The sequence below is a fragment of the Brachypodium distachyon genome, chromosome 3, assembly GCF_000005505.3.
Source record: "Brachypodium distachyon strain Bd21 chromosome 3, Brachypodium_distachyon_v3.0, whole genome shotgun sequence".
NCBI classification, from domain to species: domain Eukaryota; kingdom Viridiplantae; phylum Streptophyta; class Magnoliopsida; order Poales; family Poaceae; genus Brachypodium; species Brachypodium distachyon.
Genome location: NC_016133.3, coordinates 59,000,966 through 59,021,338, shown reverse-complemented (window position 1 = coordinate 59,021,338; position 20,373 = coordinate 59,000,966). Strand labels below are relative to the sequence as shown.

At 47.8% G+C, this 20,373-nt stretch overlaps 3 protein-coding genes across 3 annotated transcripts; 1 reads left to right on the top strand and 2 right to left on the bottom strand.

Annotated features, from left to right (window-relative positions):
- Positions 1-9,504: 9,504 nt before the first annotated feature.
- LOC104584329 (MEIOTIC F-BOX protein MOF) lies at positions 9,505-11,204 on the bottom strand. The gene is made up of 3 exons (XM_010238616.3): positions 10,205-11,204; positions 9,970-10,125; positions 9,505-9,876 (listed from the first exon to the last, which is right to left on the bottom strand). The coding sequence occupies exons 1-3, from the start codon at positions 11,165-11,167 to the stop codon at positions 9,589-9,591; spliced, it is 1,407 nt and encodes a 468-aa protein (XP_010236918.2). The 5' UTR covers positions 11,168-11,204; the 3' UTR covers positions 9,505-9,588.
- A 149-nt stretch (positions 11,205-11,353) lies between these two features.
- Positions 11,354-12,289, bottom strand: LOC100836473 (pathogenesis-related protein PRB1-3). Its single transcript, XM_003573094.4, has one exon. It carries the CDS (start codon positions 12,249-12,251, stop codon positions 11,541-11,543), a length of 711 nt encoding a protein of 236 aa, XP_003573142.2. The 5' UTR covers positions 12,252-12,289; the 3' UTR covers positions 11,354-11,540.
- Positions 12,290-14,300: 2,011 nt separating this feature from the next.
- LOC100836166 lies at positions 14,301-20,323 on the top strand. The gene is made up of 3 exons (XM_014901564.2): positions 14,301-15,443; positions 17,431-18,042; positions 18,350-20,323. Exons 1-3 carry the CDS (start codon positions 14,382-14,384, stop codon positions 19,895-19,897), a joined length of 3,222 nt encoding a protein of 1,073 aa, XP_014757050.1. The 5' UTR covers positions 14,301-14,381; the 3' UTR covers positions 19,898-20,323.
- The last annotated feature ends 50 nt before the right edge of the window (positions 20,324-20,373 follow it).

Sequence of the window (20,373 nt, the reverse complement as noted above, 5' to 3'; positions counted from 1 at the left end):
TGTACTAATATTTCTAAAGCAATATAGTACTACTTTGTTCATATAAGTCTCCCGGTTAGGCCTTGTTATTTCTAAGTACTTAGTGCATATAATTTGTGATTTAACGTGAGCGTATTCGCCCAGAATCACAACGGTCTTGTTTCAACGTGAGTGGCATAGCCGCCCGGATTCAAGACTTGCTTTAACGTGAGTGGCTCTGCCGTCCGGAAGCTTGCACTAAGTAAGTAGAAATAAAAAGGGACTAATCAACTACACCAAAGTAGTTGGTATAGGTGAATAGGCCCTCTCGTAGTGTGTTAGGTCCACCTCGAATTCTCTACAGTTGGTATCAGAGCAGGCGGTCCGGGACCGTCATTTGGAGGAAGAGTTGTAAGCACAGGGTGCTTGCTTTGTTCGGTGCAACAGGAAGGCGCTGAGGGGAAACTCTGCTGGTGCACAGTCTAGGACTGTGAAGCTGGTCCGGGACCAAAGCTTACTTGACGCTGGGCGCAAGTCACCATGGCGGATCTTGCTAGCTCAAGCAGCGGGATCAGAAAGCTTAATAGCCACAACTATGGCTATTGGCAGACCTGCATGGAGTCCTACCTACAAGGTCAGGACCTATGGGAGGTCGTTGCGGGCACCGAAGCATTTCCTCCAGAGAATGCTGATGCCTTGCGGAAATGGAAGATCAAGTCAAGGAAGGCCATGTTTGTATTGAAGACGACCATCGAAGAGGATCTATTGGAGCACATCCGTGATGAGAAGACACCTAAGGAGGTATGGGAGACTTTGGCAAAGCTATTCTCAAGAAAAAATGAAGCACGGCTCCAGCTCTTGAAAAATGAGCTCGCAGGTATCTCACAAGGCAATCTATCCATCAGTCAATATTTTTCGAATGTGAAGTTTATTTGCCGTGAGATATCCCAACTTGCCCCGGATGAGAAGGTGAGCGAGACTCGGATGAATCATCATCCACGGTCTTAGACCCGAATACAATGGGTTTATGGCTGCGGTGATGGGATGGCCTACTCCACCTTCAGTAGTGGAGTTGGAGAATTTATTGGTAAATCAAGAGGAGTTAGCTAAGAAGATGTGGAGCATAACCATAAAGGAAGAAGAGGAGGCACTTTTCACTAAGAAGAAGAGCCCACACCAAAAACAATGGAAGCCCAAGCCTAAGTGGACAGAAGGTGGGAAAGAACATCCAAAGGAGAGAAGCAACTCTTCAGGGGGAGACCAACGAGAAAGACAAGGACCAAAATGGTACGAGAAGAATGCAAGGAGACCAAGTGATGGATGCTTCAATTGTGGCAAGGCAGGTCACTTTGCTCGAGAATGCCGATTTCCAAGGAGGTCAAATGATAGATGCTCCAATTGTGGTAAGAAAGGTCACCTTACTCGAGAATGTCGATATCCAAGAAGGCGTTATGAAGGGAATGTGGCCACCACAAAAGAGAAAGAGGAGATCACTCTAGAAGCATCCATGAGCGAAGAAGAATGGGACGCCGAAGCTGGATACTCTCAAGAGGTTGACATAGAAGACTTGGAGGAAGACATGAAGGTGCCAGCCCTTGCAATGGATGAAGAAGAGTTGGAGGAAGATATGGAGGCATCAGCCTTTGCGATGGATGAAGAAGAGTTGGAGGAAGACATGGAGCCACCAGTCTTTGCAACGGATGAAGAAGAGTTGGAGGAGGACATGTAGGCGCCAGCCCTTGCAGCAATCAAGGATCCAAAAATCAACTATAAAGATGATTGGATCGTTGATTCTGGGTGCTCCAACCATATGACTAATGATGACAACGAGCTGCAAGATATGACCGAGTACAAGGGAGGAAAAATGGTGCTGACAGCCAACAACTCCAAGCTATCGATTTCCCATGTTGGAAAGACAGCCGTTCCAAGGTATGGTCCTCAACAACTCCAACTTGAGAGAGTCTACCACGTCCCAGGCTTGAAGAAGAATCTGTTGTCAGTACCTCAACTGACAGCAGAAGGGAAGTATGTTCTGTTTGGTTCACAAGAAGTAGCAATCTTCAGAAGGCTCAAGGTGATCGGCACACCCATCATGGAAGGGAAAAAGAGAGACTCACTCTTTGTGCTCTCTGCTGAGTTAGCATACATAGACAAGACTCGGAAGAATGAGACGGCTGATCTTTGGCATGCGCGGCTTGGACACGTCAGCTACCACAAGTTGAAGGAGATGATGGAGAAGCACATAGTGAAGGGGCTTCCTGATCTTGATATCCGTACAGACATGGTCTGTGCTGGATGTCAGTATGGCAAGGCGCACCAATTGCCATACAAGGAATCGCAGCATCAGTCAAAGGTACCTCTAGAGCTCATACACTCAGATGTCTTTGGCCCAGTCAAGCAAATATCACTTGGAGGCATGAGATACATGGTGACCTTCATCGACGACTTCTCAAGGTACGTTTGGGTATACTTTATGAAGGAGAAGTCTGAGACCTTTATGAAATTTAAGGAATTTAAGGATATGATAGAAGGTGAACTCGAGTATAAGATATGGTGCCTACGCACTGACAATGGGAGAGAATATTTATCCAATGAGTTCACCATCTATCTCAAGAAAAATAAGATAAAAAGGCAGTTAACTTGCCCTAATACTCCACAACAAAATGGAGTAGCGGAGCGCAAGAATCGTCACCTTGCGGAAACTTGTCGGAGTATGTTGCATGCCAAAAATGTTCCTGGAAGATTCTGGGCCGAGTGTATGAGGACTGCAGCTCATGTGATTAATAAGCTACCACAAGTGAGGTTGGGGTTCAAATCACCACATGAGAAGCTTTGGAGGATGAAACCAGCCATCAGCCACCTCAAGGTATTTGGTCGCGTATGCTATATCTTTGTGCCAGATCACCTAAGAACCAAGTTTGAAAAGAAGGCGAAGAGGTGCATCTTTGTTGGTTACGATGATGCTCGAAAAGGATGGAGGTGTTGTGATCCAACCACAGGTAAATGTCACATCTCAAGGAACATTGTGTTCGATGAAGCTTCTTCATGGTGGTCCCCTAAGAAAGAAGAGATTCCTGAGTCACCTGACGTGGAGGAGGTTATAGAAGAAGAAAGAGATCAGAAGTTAGAAACCCCAAGTGAAGGAGAAAGGAGCTCACCAAGTAAGACCAAGAGTCCGTGGAAGACTGGCATACACCAACCTGAAGAGCCACAAACCGAGGAGCATGATCAAGAACTTCGAAGATCAACAAGACCCAGGAAGCCCAATCCAAGGTACGCTAATGCTGCTCTTGCCGATGAGTCTTTACCTATTGAGCCATCTTCCTATGAAGAAGCAGCACGAGGCCCTAAGTGGCAGAAGGCGATGGAAGAAGAGATTAAGGCACTAAAGGAAAACCAAACATGGGACTTAGTGCCAAAGCCAAAGGACGTGAAGCCAATATCCTGCAAATGGGTCTACAAAGTGAAAACCCGAACAGATGGCTCAATTGAAAGGTATAAAGCTCGACTTGTGGCACGAGGTTTCTCGCAGGAGTATGGACTGGATTACGAAGAAACATTCAGTCCGGTGGCAAAAATCACAACAGTTCGAGTCTTGCTTGCATTGGCTGCCAGCAAGTCTTGGGAGTTGTGGCAGATGGATGTCAAGAATGCCTTTCTGCATGGAGAACTTGACAAGGAGATTTACATGGAGCAGCCAAAGGGGTTTGAGAGCAAGAAATACCCCGAGCATGTCTGCAAACTAAAGAAGGCACTCTACGGGCTAAAGCAAGCACCAAGAGCATGGCACGGAAAAATCGGTGAGTTCCTAGTACACAATGGCTTTAAAGTTGCTCCATCAGACTCTAATTTATTTATGATGGCCAAGGAAGGAAGACTAGCAATAGTTCTAGTCTATGTTGATGACTTGATCATCATGGGAGATTACTCCGAGGAGATAGAAAGGACAAGGGAAAATCTCTCCGTGAGATTTCAAATGAAGGAACTTGGTGAGTTAAGACACTTCCTTGGACTTGAGGTGGAGCACACTAAGAATGGGATATTCTTAGGCCAACAAAAGTATGCGAAGGACCTTCTTAAGAGGTATGGGATGCTTGACTGCAAACCTATTTCCACTCCTATGGATCCTAACGCAAGACTTTAAGAAGACAAAGGAAAGAACTTGGAGGATGCAACCATGTATCGGCAACTGGTCGGGAGTCTTATCTATCTGACACTTAGTCGGCCAGATATTTCCTATGCCGTTGGAGTGGCAAGCCGATACATGAGCACACCAAAGAAGCCTCACCTTGATGCAATAAGGCGAATACTCAGGTATGTCAAAGGCACATTAAATTATGGCATCCTATATAAGAAAACAAAAGAATGCCAGGTTATTGGTTACTGCGACGCCGACTATGCCGGAGATTGTGATACACAGAGATCAACCACTGGATATCTCTCCAGTCTTGGATCGGGAGCCATAACATGGTGCAGCAAAAGGCAACCTACAGTGGCACTGTCAAGTACCGAAGCAGAATATCGATCAGCGGCAGCGGCAGCACAAGAAAGCACCTGGCTTAAACAATTGATAGAAGACCTTCATCAAACTCCAAAAGATCAGGTATGGATTTTCTGTGATAACTTATCCACCATAAGGCTAGCAGAAAATCCTGTCTTCCATGCAAGGACAAAGCACATAGAGGTGCACTACCACTACATCAGAGAAAAGATCCTTAAGGGGAAAATTGAGATGGTGCCAACAAAGACAGAAGACCAGACTGCAGATATCCTCACCAAGAGTCTCAACAAATCAAAGTTCGATAAGTTTCGAGAAGCTCTTGGCATGGTCACCAAAGAAGCTTTGCATTGAGGGGGAGTGTTGGAGAATACAATGCAAGCTTCTAGAATGTTCTCAATATTACAAGAAAGAAGACATTACTATGGAATACTCTAGAATATAAAATAAATAAAAGAGGGAACCTTCTAGTGTTTAGATATGCATGAAGAATTATGTAAAAGCTTTGGAATACTCTAGAATAGGAATTTAAAATAAATAAATAGGAAACCTTCTAGTACCTAGATATTTATGTAGAAGTGTGTGGAAGGCTTTAGATATTTTATATCAATGTCTAAGATTTTGACACATGTCAAAGATCTAATGGCCATGTAGTCCTATAAATAGAGGCTCTTGCCTCACACCTTGTGTAGTAGAGAATAAGAAAGTGAAGAAGGTGGAGAACAAGGTGTGAGCAAGTGTAAGGTGTGTATGCTCTCTCTTGTACTAATATTTCTAAAGCAATATAGTACTACTTTGTTCATATAAGTCTCCCGGTTAGGCCTTGTTATTTCTAAGCACTTAGTGCATATAAGTTGTGATTTAACGTGAGCGGATTCGCCCGGAATCACAACGGTCTTGTTTCAACGTGAGTGGCATAACCGCCCGGATTCAAGACTTGCTTTAACGTGAGTGGCTCTGCCGTCCGGAAGTTTGCACTAAGTAAGTAGAAATAAAAAGGGACTAATCAACTACACCAAAATAGTTGGTATAGGTGAATAGGCCCTCTCGTAGTGTGTTAGGTCCACCTCGAATTCTCTACGGTTATGCTTGCAGAAACCAGTCTTTATCATGGATTTTGAATGTGCAAGACAAAAATGGGAACACTGCACTGCACCTAGCTGTCCAGACAGGGAAACTCGGAATATTCAGCCCTTTAAGTACACTTGAATTTAACAAATGAAGAAGGGGATACTCCGCGAGATATAGCATGGTACAATATTCCTGACGGATTGTATTACAATCAGGTAATAGACACGATCATTTTATTTTTGTAAACATGTACTGCCTCGGATATGAGAACCAGAACTTAAGAGCTCTTTTACGGACCTTTATACTGCCCGGGAAAGGAGAGCGGTATATACTTAATCTGACCGTCCATTTTCCAGGACATTAACGCTATTTGCATTTAATTATCAATATGTTTTTACGTAAGTAATTTATCCAGGAGTGTTGGGCCGAGGCCCATTTTCTCCGATCAGAGGCACGCCGCCGCCATGCCCGACCTCTGCCTTCCTCGTATCTTACGGCAGCGATCGTCTTCCTCGCAGGCCGGACTCCTCAATAATACGCGTACAACCTGATGACCAAGCACCTGACAAAAATTTCATGACGTAGCGTCATCGGCTAATCGCCCACATTCTGGACGATGGAGGACTAAGCACGTCGTCCACCAAGACAAATAGCTAGTCTACCGAGTTCTGATTGTTGTTTGTGCTAGAATTTGTAAACGGCCGGAGTGAGGTAGACGACGGCAAGGACGGCGCCATAGCAGAATCTGGCGGCCGGGGCGAGGTCGACGATGGCTGGGACAGCAGAGTCCGGCAGCCGGGGCGAGGTCGACGACGGCGGGGACGGCGGAGTCCGGTGACCGGGGCGAGGTCTACGACGGCTGGGACGGCCAAGTCCGGCTGCGGAGCGAGTCGAGCGGTGGGCGGCCGAACGTACGTGTACAGAGCTAGGTGATGAGAGCAAATGGGCTTCAGCCCATTACAAATTGCTATTCACGTACAGAAAGGGATCTTTTACCCTTAATACTTTTAAATGGCTATCAAATCAACGGTGCAGATTTATCTACTGCTCCCACCCCTTAGCAGTATAGGGTACCGTAAAATCCCTCAGAACTTACTATTGAGATTAATTTGCATTGTTCAAATTCATTTATTTTGATTTCGCAGAGCAGTGAACAAAAAATATACACTGTACTAAAGATGGTCGGTGCTGAAGTGGGTATTCGTAGCTGGAATTACTATATAAAAAAAGACAACATTGATCTCCAAGCAAGAAAGATGGACAAAATAAAGAAATATGAGGCGATAGTGAAAGACGCGACACAAAGTCTATGTATTGGTTCAGTCCTAATTGCAACCGTGACGTTTGGTGCAAGTTTTGCAATGCCTGGAGGTTATAGAGCTGACGACCACACTAATGGAGGCACACCAACACTTGGCGGAAAGTATGTTTTCGATGCATTCACAATTGCCAACACACTTGCCTTCACTTCCTCTACAATGGCCACTATATCTCTCACGTCTTCTGGATCTCCCCTAGTAGACACTGGGACCCGAATAAAGCATTTATTCATGGCCTACCAGCTCATGTTGGTTTCGGTTACAAGCTTGGTAACTGCCTTTGCACTTGGTACCTATATGATTCTAGCTCCAGTTGCTTATAGGACTGCTGTTGCAGTATGTATCCTGAGTTCTCTTGTATTGCTCTATCAACGTTGGGAACTGGCAATCAAGGGTGCTTTTTTGGTACCATCATACTGTAGGCGAAAGGGCATATGTTCCGGGACAGTCTGGACATCCCTATTGTCAGTGCTCTATTTCGCGACTGCTATTATATTTAATGCTTGGCCCATTGTAGTCACCTTTTGTCTGACGACTGCATTAAACTACCCTGTCCGCAAAGTGGAACCAGAAGTACAACCGCCAACACCATTAGCTTGAAGAGGGGACAAAAAAGTGTGCATATATTACATGTGTGCATTATTACCGCATTCGGTCTAAGTGTGTCTGGTTTCATACTGCCAATTGGAGACTTCAGATCTGCATTATCGGAGTCATGTTGCTTGGGAAACTTTTATTGAATCGTGTCTGTGCTCTGTTGTGCTTAGAACTTTCTTTGTTCAAGAGTTATAATGTGCTTGTAACAATTATTTTAATGTAATCGATGGTTACTGTATTTGCCATGCCTGCAACTGCTTTGTACTTGTGGTTGCATTGCCAAAATTAAGGATTATTGCTGTTACAAAACCCGATCAAGGGTCATCATGCGCTGTGTTGCCAGCGATGATCAAACACACAATCGCAGAGACAATATGTCTGATTTTCTCAACTGGAGTTCTGTGATACAATCAGTGCATAGGCATGATCTTATTCCGGTTGACCCATCTTGGGGTATGCTATTTCCCCAAAAAAAAAAAAAACTTTGGGTATGCTATATATTTGTAAGTTGTTTGATCTTTTTGACAGCACATATAGTTCTTTCCATTCATCAAAGCTCTGTAGCTTCGTCCCAAATTTATTCTGTTCAACACGATTGTGTGTGTAAAGTTTCTTGAGCCGCTGCCGCTGTGCAGGCGTCATTCACTTGAAATTTACCAGGTGTGGCTCATCTTCCTGCTGCCCCCTGTACTTCTTCTTATTTCTAATAAAATTCGCCTAAGGCCCTTCCAATCTGATAGCAGTGTATTGTAGCCAGATATAACGGCATCGGATCACCCAGTCCACGATTCAAAGAAATTTGGCTGTACGCTTAATGTCCATGGCACACTGGACGCTCAACTTTTTGTTCATGACACTGACAACGTTCCTTCAAAATCCTCAACCTTCTTTTCTTTTGGCAAAAAAATTCTCAACCTTCAGAAACCTATATCCACAAATGATATGGACATGCTAACCATGGATACGACCTTTGATACCTTCAATTCTATAATATTTGACAAGATTTATAATCAGGTGAATTCAAGTAGTAATTGTTTTGATTGTCATATTTATGAAGAGGCGGAGCTACTACTATCTTGTCTCGTTTTATTACGTAGACATCTTGTCGAGTTTTTCAAGTCCAAGGTCAAGATGAGATACGATGGAGGCAAACGGGAGGGCCAACAAGAATCAAGCATTCATACAGCTGAGATGGAAGGATTTAAAGTGTATTTTCCAGCAAATCAAACGGCACATGATTCGGAGCTTGCTAGAGAAAGATATCACGAATTAAAGTTGAATCCGATTCGGGTCCGAGCTGTCAGGAGATCCGAATTTGTTTTAATCACCCAGGCCGCATCCGGAGTCCAAATCAAGCAAACAAGTACTTGTTGGAAAGGTAATTACAAGACCTTTCCAACGGATCTGGCCCCATCAAGAGATTCGACTCGTGCTGACCGTGACGGACAAAACAAGCTGACGAATCTGTTTTTCTGTTTCCTAAAGAATTGTAGTTTGTTAGGAAAGTTATAGATAGAGTTGGATTTCGGCCTCCTTACTCAAGGTGGACGAAAATATCTCTCCCTCCTCCTTTATATACCCCATGAGCCCCCCTAAGGAGCCTTGGGTTTTGATTAGATAAAGTTTTGCCATCTTTGCTACTTTCGTGTAATCGCGTGTGTCGGTTAGACCACCTGTTTTACCGTCGTCAAGACTCCAACTTATCGTCTTGTTGAGACATTGGTTTGATATAGTATATTCGCAATTTTAGATTGCATCTGCTATTTATCTTGTTTTTGCTTGTTCTTCGATTGCTTGCAGGAACAAACACCTTCGTGGTCAGGTTGATCGTGCCCCCGCATGATCAATAACCCTTTGGAGTTGGTGTATCGATTGCTAAGGCGCTGCCTCTAAGGCCGTAGTCGGATCGTCAACGTCACCTCCTACCCAAATCGAGAGTTATCAATCTCATCGAAAGATCGGGCCACCCCGACCCACATCAACAAAGGACGAACAGATAGAGAACGATGTCGCATGGTAGGGGAGTCCATGTTGTAGCACTTGATCCATGTATTGGCAGAAAATTTTCTTTCAACATGAATTGCTAGTTGGAGAGTATAAAAGGGGATATAAATCAATATATAGAGTAAAAACAATACATTAACATTATTCAAAATTGAATAGTTGGAAGTAACTCTGCACCATTGTTGTCCCTTTCTCCGTTCTATGAAGTTGTGCCGTCACCAAGCCCGCCACATCGCTCACTCTGTCGACTCGCCGCCACCGGGCCATCGGCATTCCCTTGGAATCCTCCGATAGAAGTCGAAGGATTTGAGGCGCATCATCCTGCAGACTCTTGATCTCTATCAATTTCAGGTTGTTGCACTGAAGAGTTGTAGTTGTTGACCCACGACGTTTGGAAGGTGTCTTCCTCTTGGGTGTCAGGCCTAGAAACTGTTCTTGGGCAAAGGGTCCATGCATGATTAGTTTACAAACAGAAGCAAAGATGAAATTGATGAAGAATGTTTGTTCCTGTATGTACTGTACCTTGCATCGGTGCAGTCTGAGTGTCTCCAAATTAGGGGTGTTCCGAAGGATGCTGGTTAGGGCGTGGAAGTTGAATCCAAGCTCGCAACCGTCGAGACGCAAGGCTCTCAGGTGATTCAGCATTGGGAATTCTTGGGATTCCTCTTCTAGCAATGCCTGGAACACCAAGCAAAAAACATCGGTCGATCTCACCAAATCGATCAGAGAACTAATGCAATGGAGATGTGTTAATTACCGTGGTGGTGAAGCCAGAGAGATCAAGGGAGACGACGTTGGGGAACCGAGCGAGGAGGCCGCACGTGGACTTGAAGAACTCGAGCCTGTTCTTCTTCATTGCTCGCTTATTGCGGACGATCTGGTAGTCCAACTCGGTGACCCGGATCGAGGCCTCGACGAGCGACGGCAGCGGCGGCTGGTTCTCCTGCGGGGCGGACGCGGGCTGCCCGTCGCAGACCAGGTCGAGCCGCAGGCACTCAAGGCGGGGCAGATCGGCGCCGGCGACGCGGCCCCCGGTGCGAGTGCAGACGACGGCGAGCCTCCTGAGCGTGGGCGAGGATATGGCGTGGAAGCCGTAGGCGTAGCAGCGCTCCATGTGGAGGTCCTCGAGGGCCGGGCAGCCCAGCAGGTGGCCCTGGCCCGGGGAGACGAAGGCGCCGGGCATTATGGTGACCCCGACGAGATGCAGCTTGGTGAGGCGGGCCAAGGAGGAAGACGACGATGGGGGTGGGCTGATCCAGCGGACGGCGGAGCCATAGGGCCCGTGGATGGCGACGGCGGCCGGGGAGCGGGCGAGCCCGCGGCGGACCCAGCGATCGGTGATGGCGTAGGCGCAGCGGCTCTCGATGCGCAGGCGGAAGGCGTCGAGCCGGCGGTGCTGGGACAGCGGCGACGTCGACGGCGAGAGGACGTGGTCGGCGAAGTCCTCGAAGCGGGAGCACCGCTGCCGCTGCTCCTGGCTGACGCCGCTGTATTCGAACGAGTCGAAGAACTCTCCGCCGCCGCCGGAGGAGGAGAAGTCGCGCTCGTCGACGTCGGCGCAGGGGACGTCGCGCCAGAGGTGGCGCCACCGGCGGGAGAGCGCGCTCGTCTGCACGGCCAGCCGGGACCCCACGCGCGACAGGATGTCCAGCAGCAGGCAGTCTGGCAGCTCGCTCAGCCGGTCGCCGTCGTCGGCGGGGCGGCGCTTGTGCGAATCCATGGGGATCGATCGTATTAGGGATTATTCAGGGCTGGGAGGCGGCTGCTTTTTACCACATGGCAAGCCGAGAAATTCTCGGTTTGGACTCCGTCTCGAATTGGATTGTTCATCGGTGGTTAGAGCCGGACAAGATCGAATTAAGAAGCGGACAATACCGAAAGCCCAGGCCTTGCGATGTGCTCCGGATTTGCATCAGTTACTACCATTGCTTGAATTCATCCAGTATTTCGGTACATGTGCATAATCTAGGGAAACTTTTCAACTTTCAAGTGCATCAAACATCTAGGAATTTCGCCGAGCAGGCCGCGCGCACGCCCAATTAACCCCTGAAGAAAGCTTCTATCAAACCTTGGCTCACAATCACAATCAGGATTCAGTATGGCCTCTCCCCGACGACGTTCCCAGGCGGGTAATAGTTACAGGTCATGAACACTCCTTCCCCGTCGCCGCACACGACGCGCGCGCAGCCGAGCAGCGCCGTGCGGCGCCAGACGATCTGCGTGTAGTGCGCGCACTCCCGGCCCGGCGCGCACGCGTTGGCGGCGTACGAGTAGTCCACCCCTTCCGCCGCCCACTCCTTCACGGCGTCCCCCGGCAGCCATGACGCCCCGGCGGAGCCCCAGAAGATGTTCTCCCCGAGCGCGAACTGGCCGTCGGGGAACGAGTGCCGGAGCGCGCATCCGTCGGCGCGGCGCTGCGACGCCCACCAGCGCGCGTAGGACTCCAGCCGCGGCGACCACGCCAGCGGCAGCTCCCAATGCGCCATGCGCACCGCGTTGTGGTAGTACAGGAACTCCAGCGCATCCGCCCACGACCCCGGCCCCTGCGTGCCCGCGGCGGCGGCGGCGGCGACGTTGTAGGCCGTCGCGTTGTCGTAGTGCTCGTGCTGATTGCCATGGCCATGGCCGGCGGAGGATGATGGATGGTTGAGGAGGAGGAGGAGGGAGCAGAGGACTAGCAGGGCGGCGAGAGGCGGCTCCATGGTTTGTTTCGTCGAGCAGCGGCAGAGCTCACCGTGGAGTGTAGTGTAGTGTGGCAGAGCTGGTACACTAGCTAGGGGCTGGTGTTTGTCATTTGGCGCCATGGCATTGGCGCCCCGTGACCGTTGAGTGACTTGATGTCTGTGAGATACAGTAGCTCACTCTTTCTTTTTGCGGTCTCGTGCTGACAGACAGATCACCATGTCCTGCTTTTCATCGTCCTTCGCCTTTTCTTTTCTTTTTTTTCTCACAAGAAAATACCAAGACAATTCCAATTACTTTTTGCACGGCCCATCTTCTCCTATACTGTCAAGTGTACGCAGGCCCAAGGGGTCTACCAAAGTTCCGCATACCCTTCTCACTGAATGGACCGGACCAAGAGTTGACGCGACCACACTTGCAGAGATAAAAAGCGTTCCTCTCCAAAACTACTGACTGGAAAAAAAACTTGTGACTACTTTGGTTTGTGAGCTGCTAGTCTGCTACAGGTTCTTCCAAAAAAAAACAGGTCACGAGTTGCTACTCCGAAAACCCTAAATTTCGGGTGTGCAATTTTTTGCTTCAGTTGTTTTCTTTCTTTTGGGATTTCTCTCTATATATTTGTTTCGATTTTCATTCTTTTTGTCGTTGAGGGATAACCAGAGGGTGTCGATGGACTAGGATTAAGTGCTAGTGAGGTGTGTATGCCAAATTATTGGCTCTTAGAGAAGGTCTCATACGCTTGACAATGAAAAATATGTCTTCATGTCATGGTTAGATTGGTGGAATGGCCTAATATGCCATATGGTGGACAATGAACCATCCCCTCATGCCCTAGTCCATCATAAGCCCTGCACTAATAAATTATCATCGTGGCATCTTGCCCTTACATTTCTTATGGGCTTGTAGCCTATATAAATCCGTTAAGGGTCATGTATCATTCACTCAACTTGAATAAACTCAAGAGCAAATTAAGGACGTGAGCCTCGTTTTGAGATTTTGGAAAGACCCACTCTGTCCGTATAATTAAGAGCGAGGGATAGAATATCTATCCATCTCGACCGACGGATGACATATTTAATTAGAGGAGTAGATCGATTTAAGAGAGGGTACCGAGGCTTCACCATCACCAATTAAAGACACGCGGACAAAGGACACTTTCCTCCTTTCATTATTAATTAGAGATAAGAACCAAGGAGCAAGACATTGGATCCAGCCGATGTAAGAGCAAGATTAATAATACAGTCTGTCATGTCATTTATAGCCAATGCAATAGCTAGTAAGTACAATAGTTGGCTATAAAAATGTGCTACTTTATTGATATTTGGTCCACATACTAGTCTCACATAGTGTATACAGACTCGTGCTGCAGCTGGTTCTTAACTAGTAGCACACTTGTCTTTTTTTTCTCTTCTCTGTCATCCAACTAATTAAAAATATATTATTTAAACTCTTATACCCAGCTTACATCAGCTTATTGTACCTGCTCTAAGGGTGCGCAGGAAGAGTTGACGATGAGCTAGCTGGTATAGAAATTGACCTAGAAACGGCCAGTGTGCTTGCGCGGGTGTGTAGACTTGGATAAATAATTAATAGTGTTTGTAGGCAAACTGGATCGGATCGTACCAATGACTGGACATTGAGACGTCAGAGCATCATCAGACAGATGCTACGGCTTTGGTTGCGTTCGATCAGTTCAATATGAGACATTGTATAGCTCGAGCTATTACAATACTGTAGTAGGTTCGCCAATATAAGTATACTGTATGAGACAATGTCCAGTTGAATAAAGAACGTCCACTGCAGTAGGTAGTACTATACGTACGTAGCTTTAAATGAATTGCAGCACATGCCTATTAATTACATGGGCAGTTGATATGGGAGAATGCATGCATCGATCGATCGTCATCCCTGACATAAATCAAGCATCGATGCATGACGTGGGAATGCATCAATCATCGGACCTGACAGGAGCTGAAGAGGTATGGACCGATCGAGCTAGTGTGGCGTGTGGTCTGATGGATCAAGAAGGCCACATCATGTTCTCGCGTGTCGACATTTCACTGGTTCTAGTTAATTTTGGCGTGGAGAGTTGAGACTTGAGCGGCCGGCCGGTCAGGATATATATTAATTTCCTACCTAACGCTAGCATCGATCCATCTTGATGATCGATCTATATAATCTCATCTCCTCCAGTGGAGTGGAATAGGTCCTCAGTCTATGCTGCAGTAGCATACACAAAGAAGGACACAGAAATGGCGGACTTCGCGATCGGGCTGACGAGGAAGGCCGTGGAGGTAACGCTGGGCAGGGTGACATCGGCCCTAGAGGAGGAGGCGGAGGTGAAGGAGCGGGTGGCGAAAGATCTGGCCTTCATCACGGGCGAGTTCCAGATGATGCAGTCCTTCCTCGGTGTTGTCAGCAATGGCGACGACGACGACCAGGTGCTGCGGACCTGGGTGAGGCAGCTCCGCGACCTGGCCTTCGACGTCGAGGACTGGGTCGAGCTCGTCGTCCACCTCGACGACGACCCGTGGGCCTGGTGCCGGCGCGTGGTGGCGCCGCTGCCGCCCTGCCTTACCCAGCTGGTGCTCCGGCCGCGGCCCCTGGACGAGGCCGCCGACGAGATCAAGCTGCTCAAGGCCCGGGTCCAGGAGGTCAGCCAGCGCCACACGCGCTACAAGCTCATCACTACTACTTCTTCTTCTTCCGATAAACCGGCCGCCGGCGCCAGCGTCGTGCCGGCGCCGCCCTTCACCATCCTACGCGAGGCGTGGGAGACCGCCGCCGAATGCGGCTTGCGGTTGGGCCTCCACGACTTGATCACCGGCACCGATGCTGATCCCGGCGTGATCTCGGCGTGGTCGTCGAGCGCTGCAGGAGGGCCAGGCGCCGCTCTTGTGCAAGGGATTTTGATCAGGGCGTACGGTGACCCCAAGGTCTGCCAGGGATTCAAGAGACGCGCGTGGGTGAAGCTGCAGACGGATCATCCTAATTTCGTCGACCGCCACGACTTTTGCAAGAAGAGCTTGCTTGCTCAATTCTACCCCGACGACGACGGCGATCATGATCAGATCGACTTGCAGCGGCTCAACAAGGAAAAGTACCTCGTCATCCTGGAACAAGTGTCCAGTGTGGCACAGTGGGATGCCATCAGAAAGTGCCTGCCGCCGGACACTAGCAACGGCAGCCGGATCGTTGTGTCCACGGCGCAATTAGGGGTTGCGCTTTACTGCACGGGGGAGCCGCACACAGTACTGTCCGACCTCTCATGGTCCTCTGATGGTCAACCTCTTTGCGCCGTCTTCAGGAACAAGGTAATAAGCCAGTAAGCCACCCTTTCTTCACATCTCCATGCATGAATTAGCAGCTAGCTAAATTTAGAATAAGTACTATATATGTGAAATAGCTATTTGATTTATTTAGACAAGATGAAACTGAATTTAAAACTGAGAAACAAAGTTAAGAATGTTATCTTTATTGGATTCGCATCATATATATAATGACATGGGACGGATCTCAACTTAGAATGCCTTGCTTGATCTATCAACATGCGTAGATTGGTCTAAAAAGACGAATACAACCCTTTGACAAAGCCCTTTATGATAAACTTCCATGGATCTGGATCTGGGACAAGAGAAACCATTCCATATAGAATTTAGAAAATACAATCTTTTATCTCTCAAAAAGAAAAATACAACTTTTCAGCGAATGATTCCACTCTCGATTGTGTTGGTGTTCAGTCTACCGTTTAGGTTCGCGTAGCTCGGCTGGTCATATTGGTGCTGGTACATTGGGTGTCATAGCGGGTTTATCCCATCTTAGTGTCCGTCGTTGATTTAGATGAGTCTAAACCTGTTAAACGGGCCTAGCCCCTCAAGCCTGGTTGTATAGGGGTCAGGTTGGGCTAAAAATGCCCTTGACAGCCCAGGCACAGCCTGAAACACCACCGGGCCGGGCAAACCCGTCGGGGCCCGTCAATAGCCTGAGCCCGTCCCAGCCCAGCAAGGAGAAAAAAAAAGAGAAAAGAGCGCTAACTGGACCCAGCCCAACCCAACAAAAAGGAAGAAAAACAAAATAGGAATGCTAATTGGGCTCAGCACAGCAAGAGAGGATGTCGAAAAAATAAAAGAATGGAGAAAAGTGGCCCGGGCGGCCGGGGTCATCTGTTGGAAGCCTGGTATGAAAAATAGTAAAACATATAAACGAGCCGTGCCGGGAAGGCCCGGGAGGCTGAGGATGAAGCCCAGACGCGGCACAGATGTGCTCACGGGCGGCGCGGCCCAACTATTCTGTGTCGGGCCTAGCCCGCCAGGCCACTGGGTTTTTTCAAAGGCTCAGCCCGACGGCGCATCTATACCGAGGCACCCGCCACCCAGCCCGCATCTCTCTCATCGTCCTCCCCCTCAAAAAAAAAATATCGGTTTCAAAAAAAATACCTCTCTCCGACTCCACCTTTCCCCGTCGCCGGCCTAGCCCCACCACCAGCCTGCTCCCCTCGGTGGCCGCTGCCGCCGACGAGGACGGGCTCCGGCGAACCGCGTCAAGGTGGCGGCCCTGTCCAGCCTGGGTACAAGCTGTACATCGGCGCGCTGCACGGGTGGCAGGAGGCTGCCGAGTGCCTCTTCGCCAAGGTCGCCCAGGTTGGAGACGGCAGGAGGAAGCATCGGCCGAACAAGTTCGAGATGCAGAGAACGCTCGTATGCAGTTTTCCTATGCATCTGCAACCAAATACCAATCTGAAGCCCCATCTTGCATCCATTCAGCCTGGATCTATGATGCAATGCATGCTAAGGTCTGGTCACCCAGGTAACCAAACACACCCTAAGAAGTTAGAGTTAATGTACTTCCTTCCCAGGTTGCCTACTAGATACCCCGTTTACTGTTAGAATAATCTTGTATTTAAGTCTAGTTAGGTAAGTCTCCGTAATTAGGCAATTCACATGTACTGGTAGTAGTACTCTCTGTTTGAGTCTCCGTAACAATCCATGATGAAAGTGATTGATGAGAGAGATATATTGGCATGTTTTGTGACCGGTAGTTGCATTGCGATGGTTGCACGACATGTCGACGTGAACAATTAGTCTTAAGACGAACTAGCTAATGAGAAAGAACAAGAGTCGAAAAAGAGCAGCGCAATCGATGTTCTTTGAAATGAAGTTGATGCCATGACATGTTTAGGAAACAAAATCAATATGAATACAACAATATATGTTAAATTGTCAAGTCGATCGACTGCAAATGCACAGGCTACTCTGCTAGTTTCAGGTAATTTAACAACTCTGCATCTTATTATACCTGCAGAACAAGAAGAACGGAGAGAAAACGGCACGCTCTGCTGCATTTCGTCAAGAAAAGGCACGTGACAAGAAAGAACATATTCTTGGGCGTGCCTCTGAACGGAAAAGCCTTGAACGCCGTTTACAGCGGAAGAAGGTGGCATTTGTCTCCGTGTGGGGGATTGCTGGCGTCGGGAAATCAACTCTCGTCAGAAGCATCTACCACAGCCAGGTACCAAAAAAAAGGTTTGCAATGTTCAGCTGGGTGGACGTGCCTGCTAAATTTCATTTGACAGACTTGTCTTGGCACCTGCTTCTGGATTTTCATTCAAATAATTCTGATAACAAAGAAGCTGCAGCAATTGGTATCATGGAAGGCCAAGACCCAGTACAAGAGTGTTGCAAAATTCTGCGTCAGTACAGATGCCTCGTTGTTATTGATGGTCTACGGTCCACACATGACTGGGACTTGATTAAACACGCCTTCTCATCTGTGATGCACACTAACAAAAGCTGTATTGTTGTCATTTCAAATGAAAAAAATGTGGCAGAGCACGTGATCAGGGATATAGCTGGTTCTCAGCCCCTCGTCATCAAATGTCTACCAGACGACGTGTCCCGTACAATCTTCACAGAGGTTTGTTTACTCTCAAACATTGCCCTACTCTGTTCCAATTGAAGGAGTAATTCAGCTAATTTTCTTTCTGACCTCTATGCATATCAGTATACATAATGCACACATATCCTCGAGAAGAAAAACCTTTAGTCCCTTCCTCTTCACCCTTCTTCCTATACATGTTCATGCCCCCAGCCCTGTTTTGTCTTTGCGGTTTATGCTCTTTTGTAAAATGCAGTTCAACTTATGTTTTAATACTTAAGGTGTTAGTATTGTTTCCAAACTGAATTTATATATATCTCATAATTGTATTTATTGTGAATGTTAGGTACCTCCGAAATGTATCAAGGGTTTGGCTCCCGGTGATGGCATGGACAGGCTCACAGTCCGTGCCATTGCTATTAGTGGTGGGCTTCCCAAAGTAATAGCTACTTTAGGCAGGGAATTGGAGTCGGCTACAAGTGACCGGCATGCGCACAATATTTTGGATAACTACAGAAGAAATGACAGTTTAAGGGGTGTATTTTCTTGGATGCAGTCGTACTTTGATGCTTGCTCAGATTCAGTCAAGCCATGTATTTTCTATGTGTCAGTTTTTCCTATGAAGCAAGACATCCGGCGAAGGCGTTTGGTTACGCGGTGGATCGCAGAGGGTTACTCGAGAGACAGATTTGGTGGTACTGCAGAGGACTGGGACATCTCCGGAGGCAGATCAGACTGTGCTACCGCGGATGAGAATGGGGAAAAATACTTCTCTGATCTCATCGCGTTAAGCATAATCCAGCAATTTACAACAAGCAATGTGTGCCAAATTAATGGTTTCTTCCATGGATACATCACCTCACGTCCAATGGAAGACAACCTTGTCTGTGCATTAGAAGGCCATTGCAAGCTGAACTCGCAACGCACAGGACAACACCTCACCATAAGGAGCGACTGGGACAGAGACATGAAGGTGTTTCAGAGCATGGACTTCACCCGGCTACGGTCTTTGACAGTGTTTGGGAAGTGGGAATCATTCTTCATTTCTGACCAGATGGAGCGGCTCCGGGTGCTGGATCTAGAAGACGCAGACGGCGTAGAAGACAGACATCTCGAGAAGATGGTGAAGCAACTGACGAGACTCAAGTTCCTCTCCCTACGAGGATGCAAAAGGATTAATCGTCTGCCGGGTTCATTGGGTGGCATGAGGCAGCTGCAGACTCTAGATGTCAGACACACCCCCATAGCCATTCTGCCACCGGAGATCTGTAAGCTAGCCATGCTACAATACATCCGTGCAGGCAACACTAAACCCTGGTATGAAGGTGATGGCATAGTCCGAATTCAACCAAGAGCAGGTGAGGACTGGAAAACAACGCCACTACAAGAAGGTGATGGTATCAGGGGTGTTGAGGTTCCTCCAGGGATTGGCAACCTGGCAGCATTACACACACTTGGTGTTGTCAATGTGAGTCGACTCCTAGAGCTGGAGGGGCTCAAGAAGCTTACTCAACTGCACAGACTCAAGGTGTCCGGCATAAAGAGGGGAAACATCAAGCAATTCTTTTGTGCCATCTCAGGTCACCGCCACCTGGAGTCCTTGTCGGTGCGTCTTGAGGAGAATATGCAGCCTGGAATCCTTGAAACTGTGGCGCCACCACCCAAGACCCTGAGGAACCTTAAGCTGTACGGGGAACATGCACACAACCTCAAACTCTGGATCAAGTTGTTTCAAAGTGTGAAATTTTGGGATATCGAGATGGTCGTAACAACGGGAGAGGACCTACGACCCCTTGATGAATTATTGGTAAATAAGAAAAAAGTCTTGCGCCGTCTTTGTGTCAAGCTGGTTCAAGATAATCTTCACTTGGATCTGTGTTTGCCGGATCGTTAGTCCTTTAAGTTCCAGAACCTCAAAATTGACTGCAGCTCCAAGTGCAAGGTAACTTTTGGAGGAAGCAAACTTGTTGAGATGCTCAAGATTTGGTGCTCTAGTGGGTCGGATTTGCAGGTTTTTGGGCTAGTGAATCTAGCCTCTCTCAAGGAGGTCTGGCTTATGGGTACATGCGGCAACGCGCTCGAGCAAAGATTGAAGAGGCAACTCTCCTATTATAAGGAGGGGAAAGAACCTATCGTCAAGCTGTATTGATACACGGTGATGATATTACTCTTGACTTTGTATGTTTTTATCTTGGCCATGATATCAACTTGGAAATCACACGCTGGAATCTGATGACATCAGTTCGATCTCTGCTGTATCAGCCTGATCGTTTCCAGTGCTACTGCTACATTCAGTAATAAGAGCAGTTCAAGTGTATTATGAGCTCGAGGCACTGATCGTTTTGTTCTATGGACTTGTGTTTGTGTGCT

Bases quoted from the DNA above. Each gene is read 5' to 3' on its own strand.
- LOC104584329 (XM_010238616.3), bottom strand. From the start codon at position 11,167: ATGGATTCGCACAAGCGCCGCCCCGCCGACGACGGCGACCGGCTGAGC. The intron at 10,126-10,204 runs GTAATTAACACA...TTGGTGTTCCAG, and splicing joins TCTCTGGCTTCACCACCACG to GCATTGCTAGAAGAGGAATC. The intron at 9,877-9,969 runs GTACAGTACATA...GCCCAAGAACAG, and splicing joins TCAGACTGCACCGATGCAAG to TTTCTAGGCCTGACACCCAA.
- LOC100836473 (XM_003573094.4), bottom strand. From the start codon at position 12,251: ATGGCGCCAAATGACAAACACCAGCCCCTAGCTAGTGTACCAGCTCTG.
- LOC100836166 (XM_014901564.2), top strand. From the start codon at position 14,382: ATGGCGGACTTCGCGATCGGGCTGACGAGGAAGGCCGTGGAGGTAACG. The intron at 15,444-17,430 runs GTAATAAGCCAG...TTATACCTGCAG, and splicing joins GCGCCGTCTTCAGGAACAAG to AACAAGAAGAACGGAGAGAA. The intron at 18,043-18,349 runs GTTTGTTTACTC...TGTGAATGTTAG, and splicing joins CCCGTACAATCTTCACAGAG to GTACCTCCGAAATGTATCAA.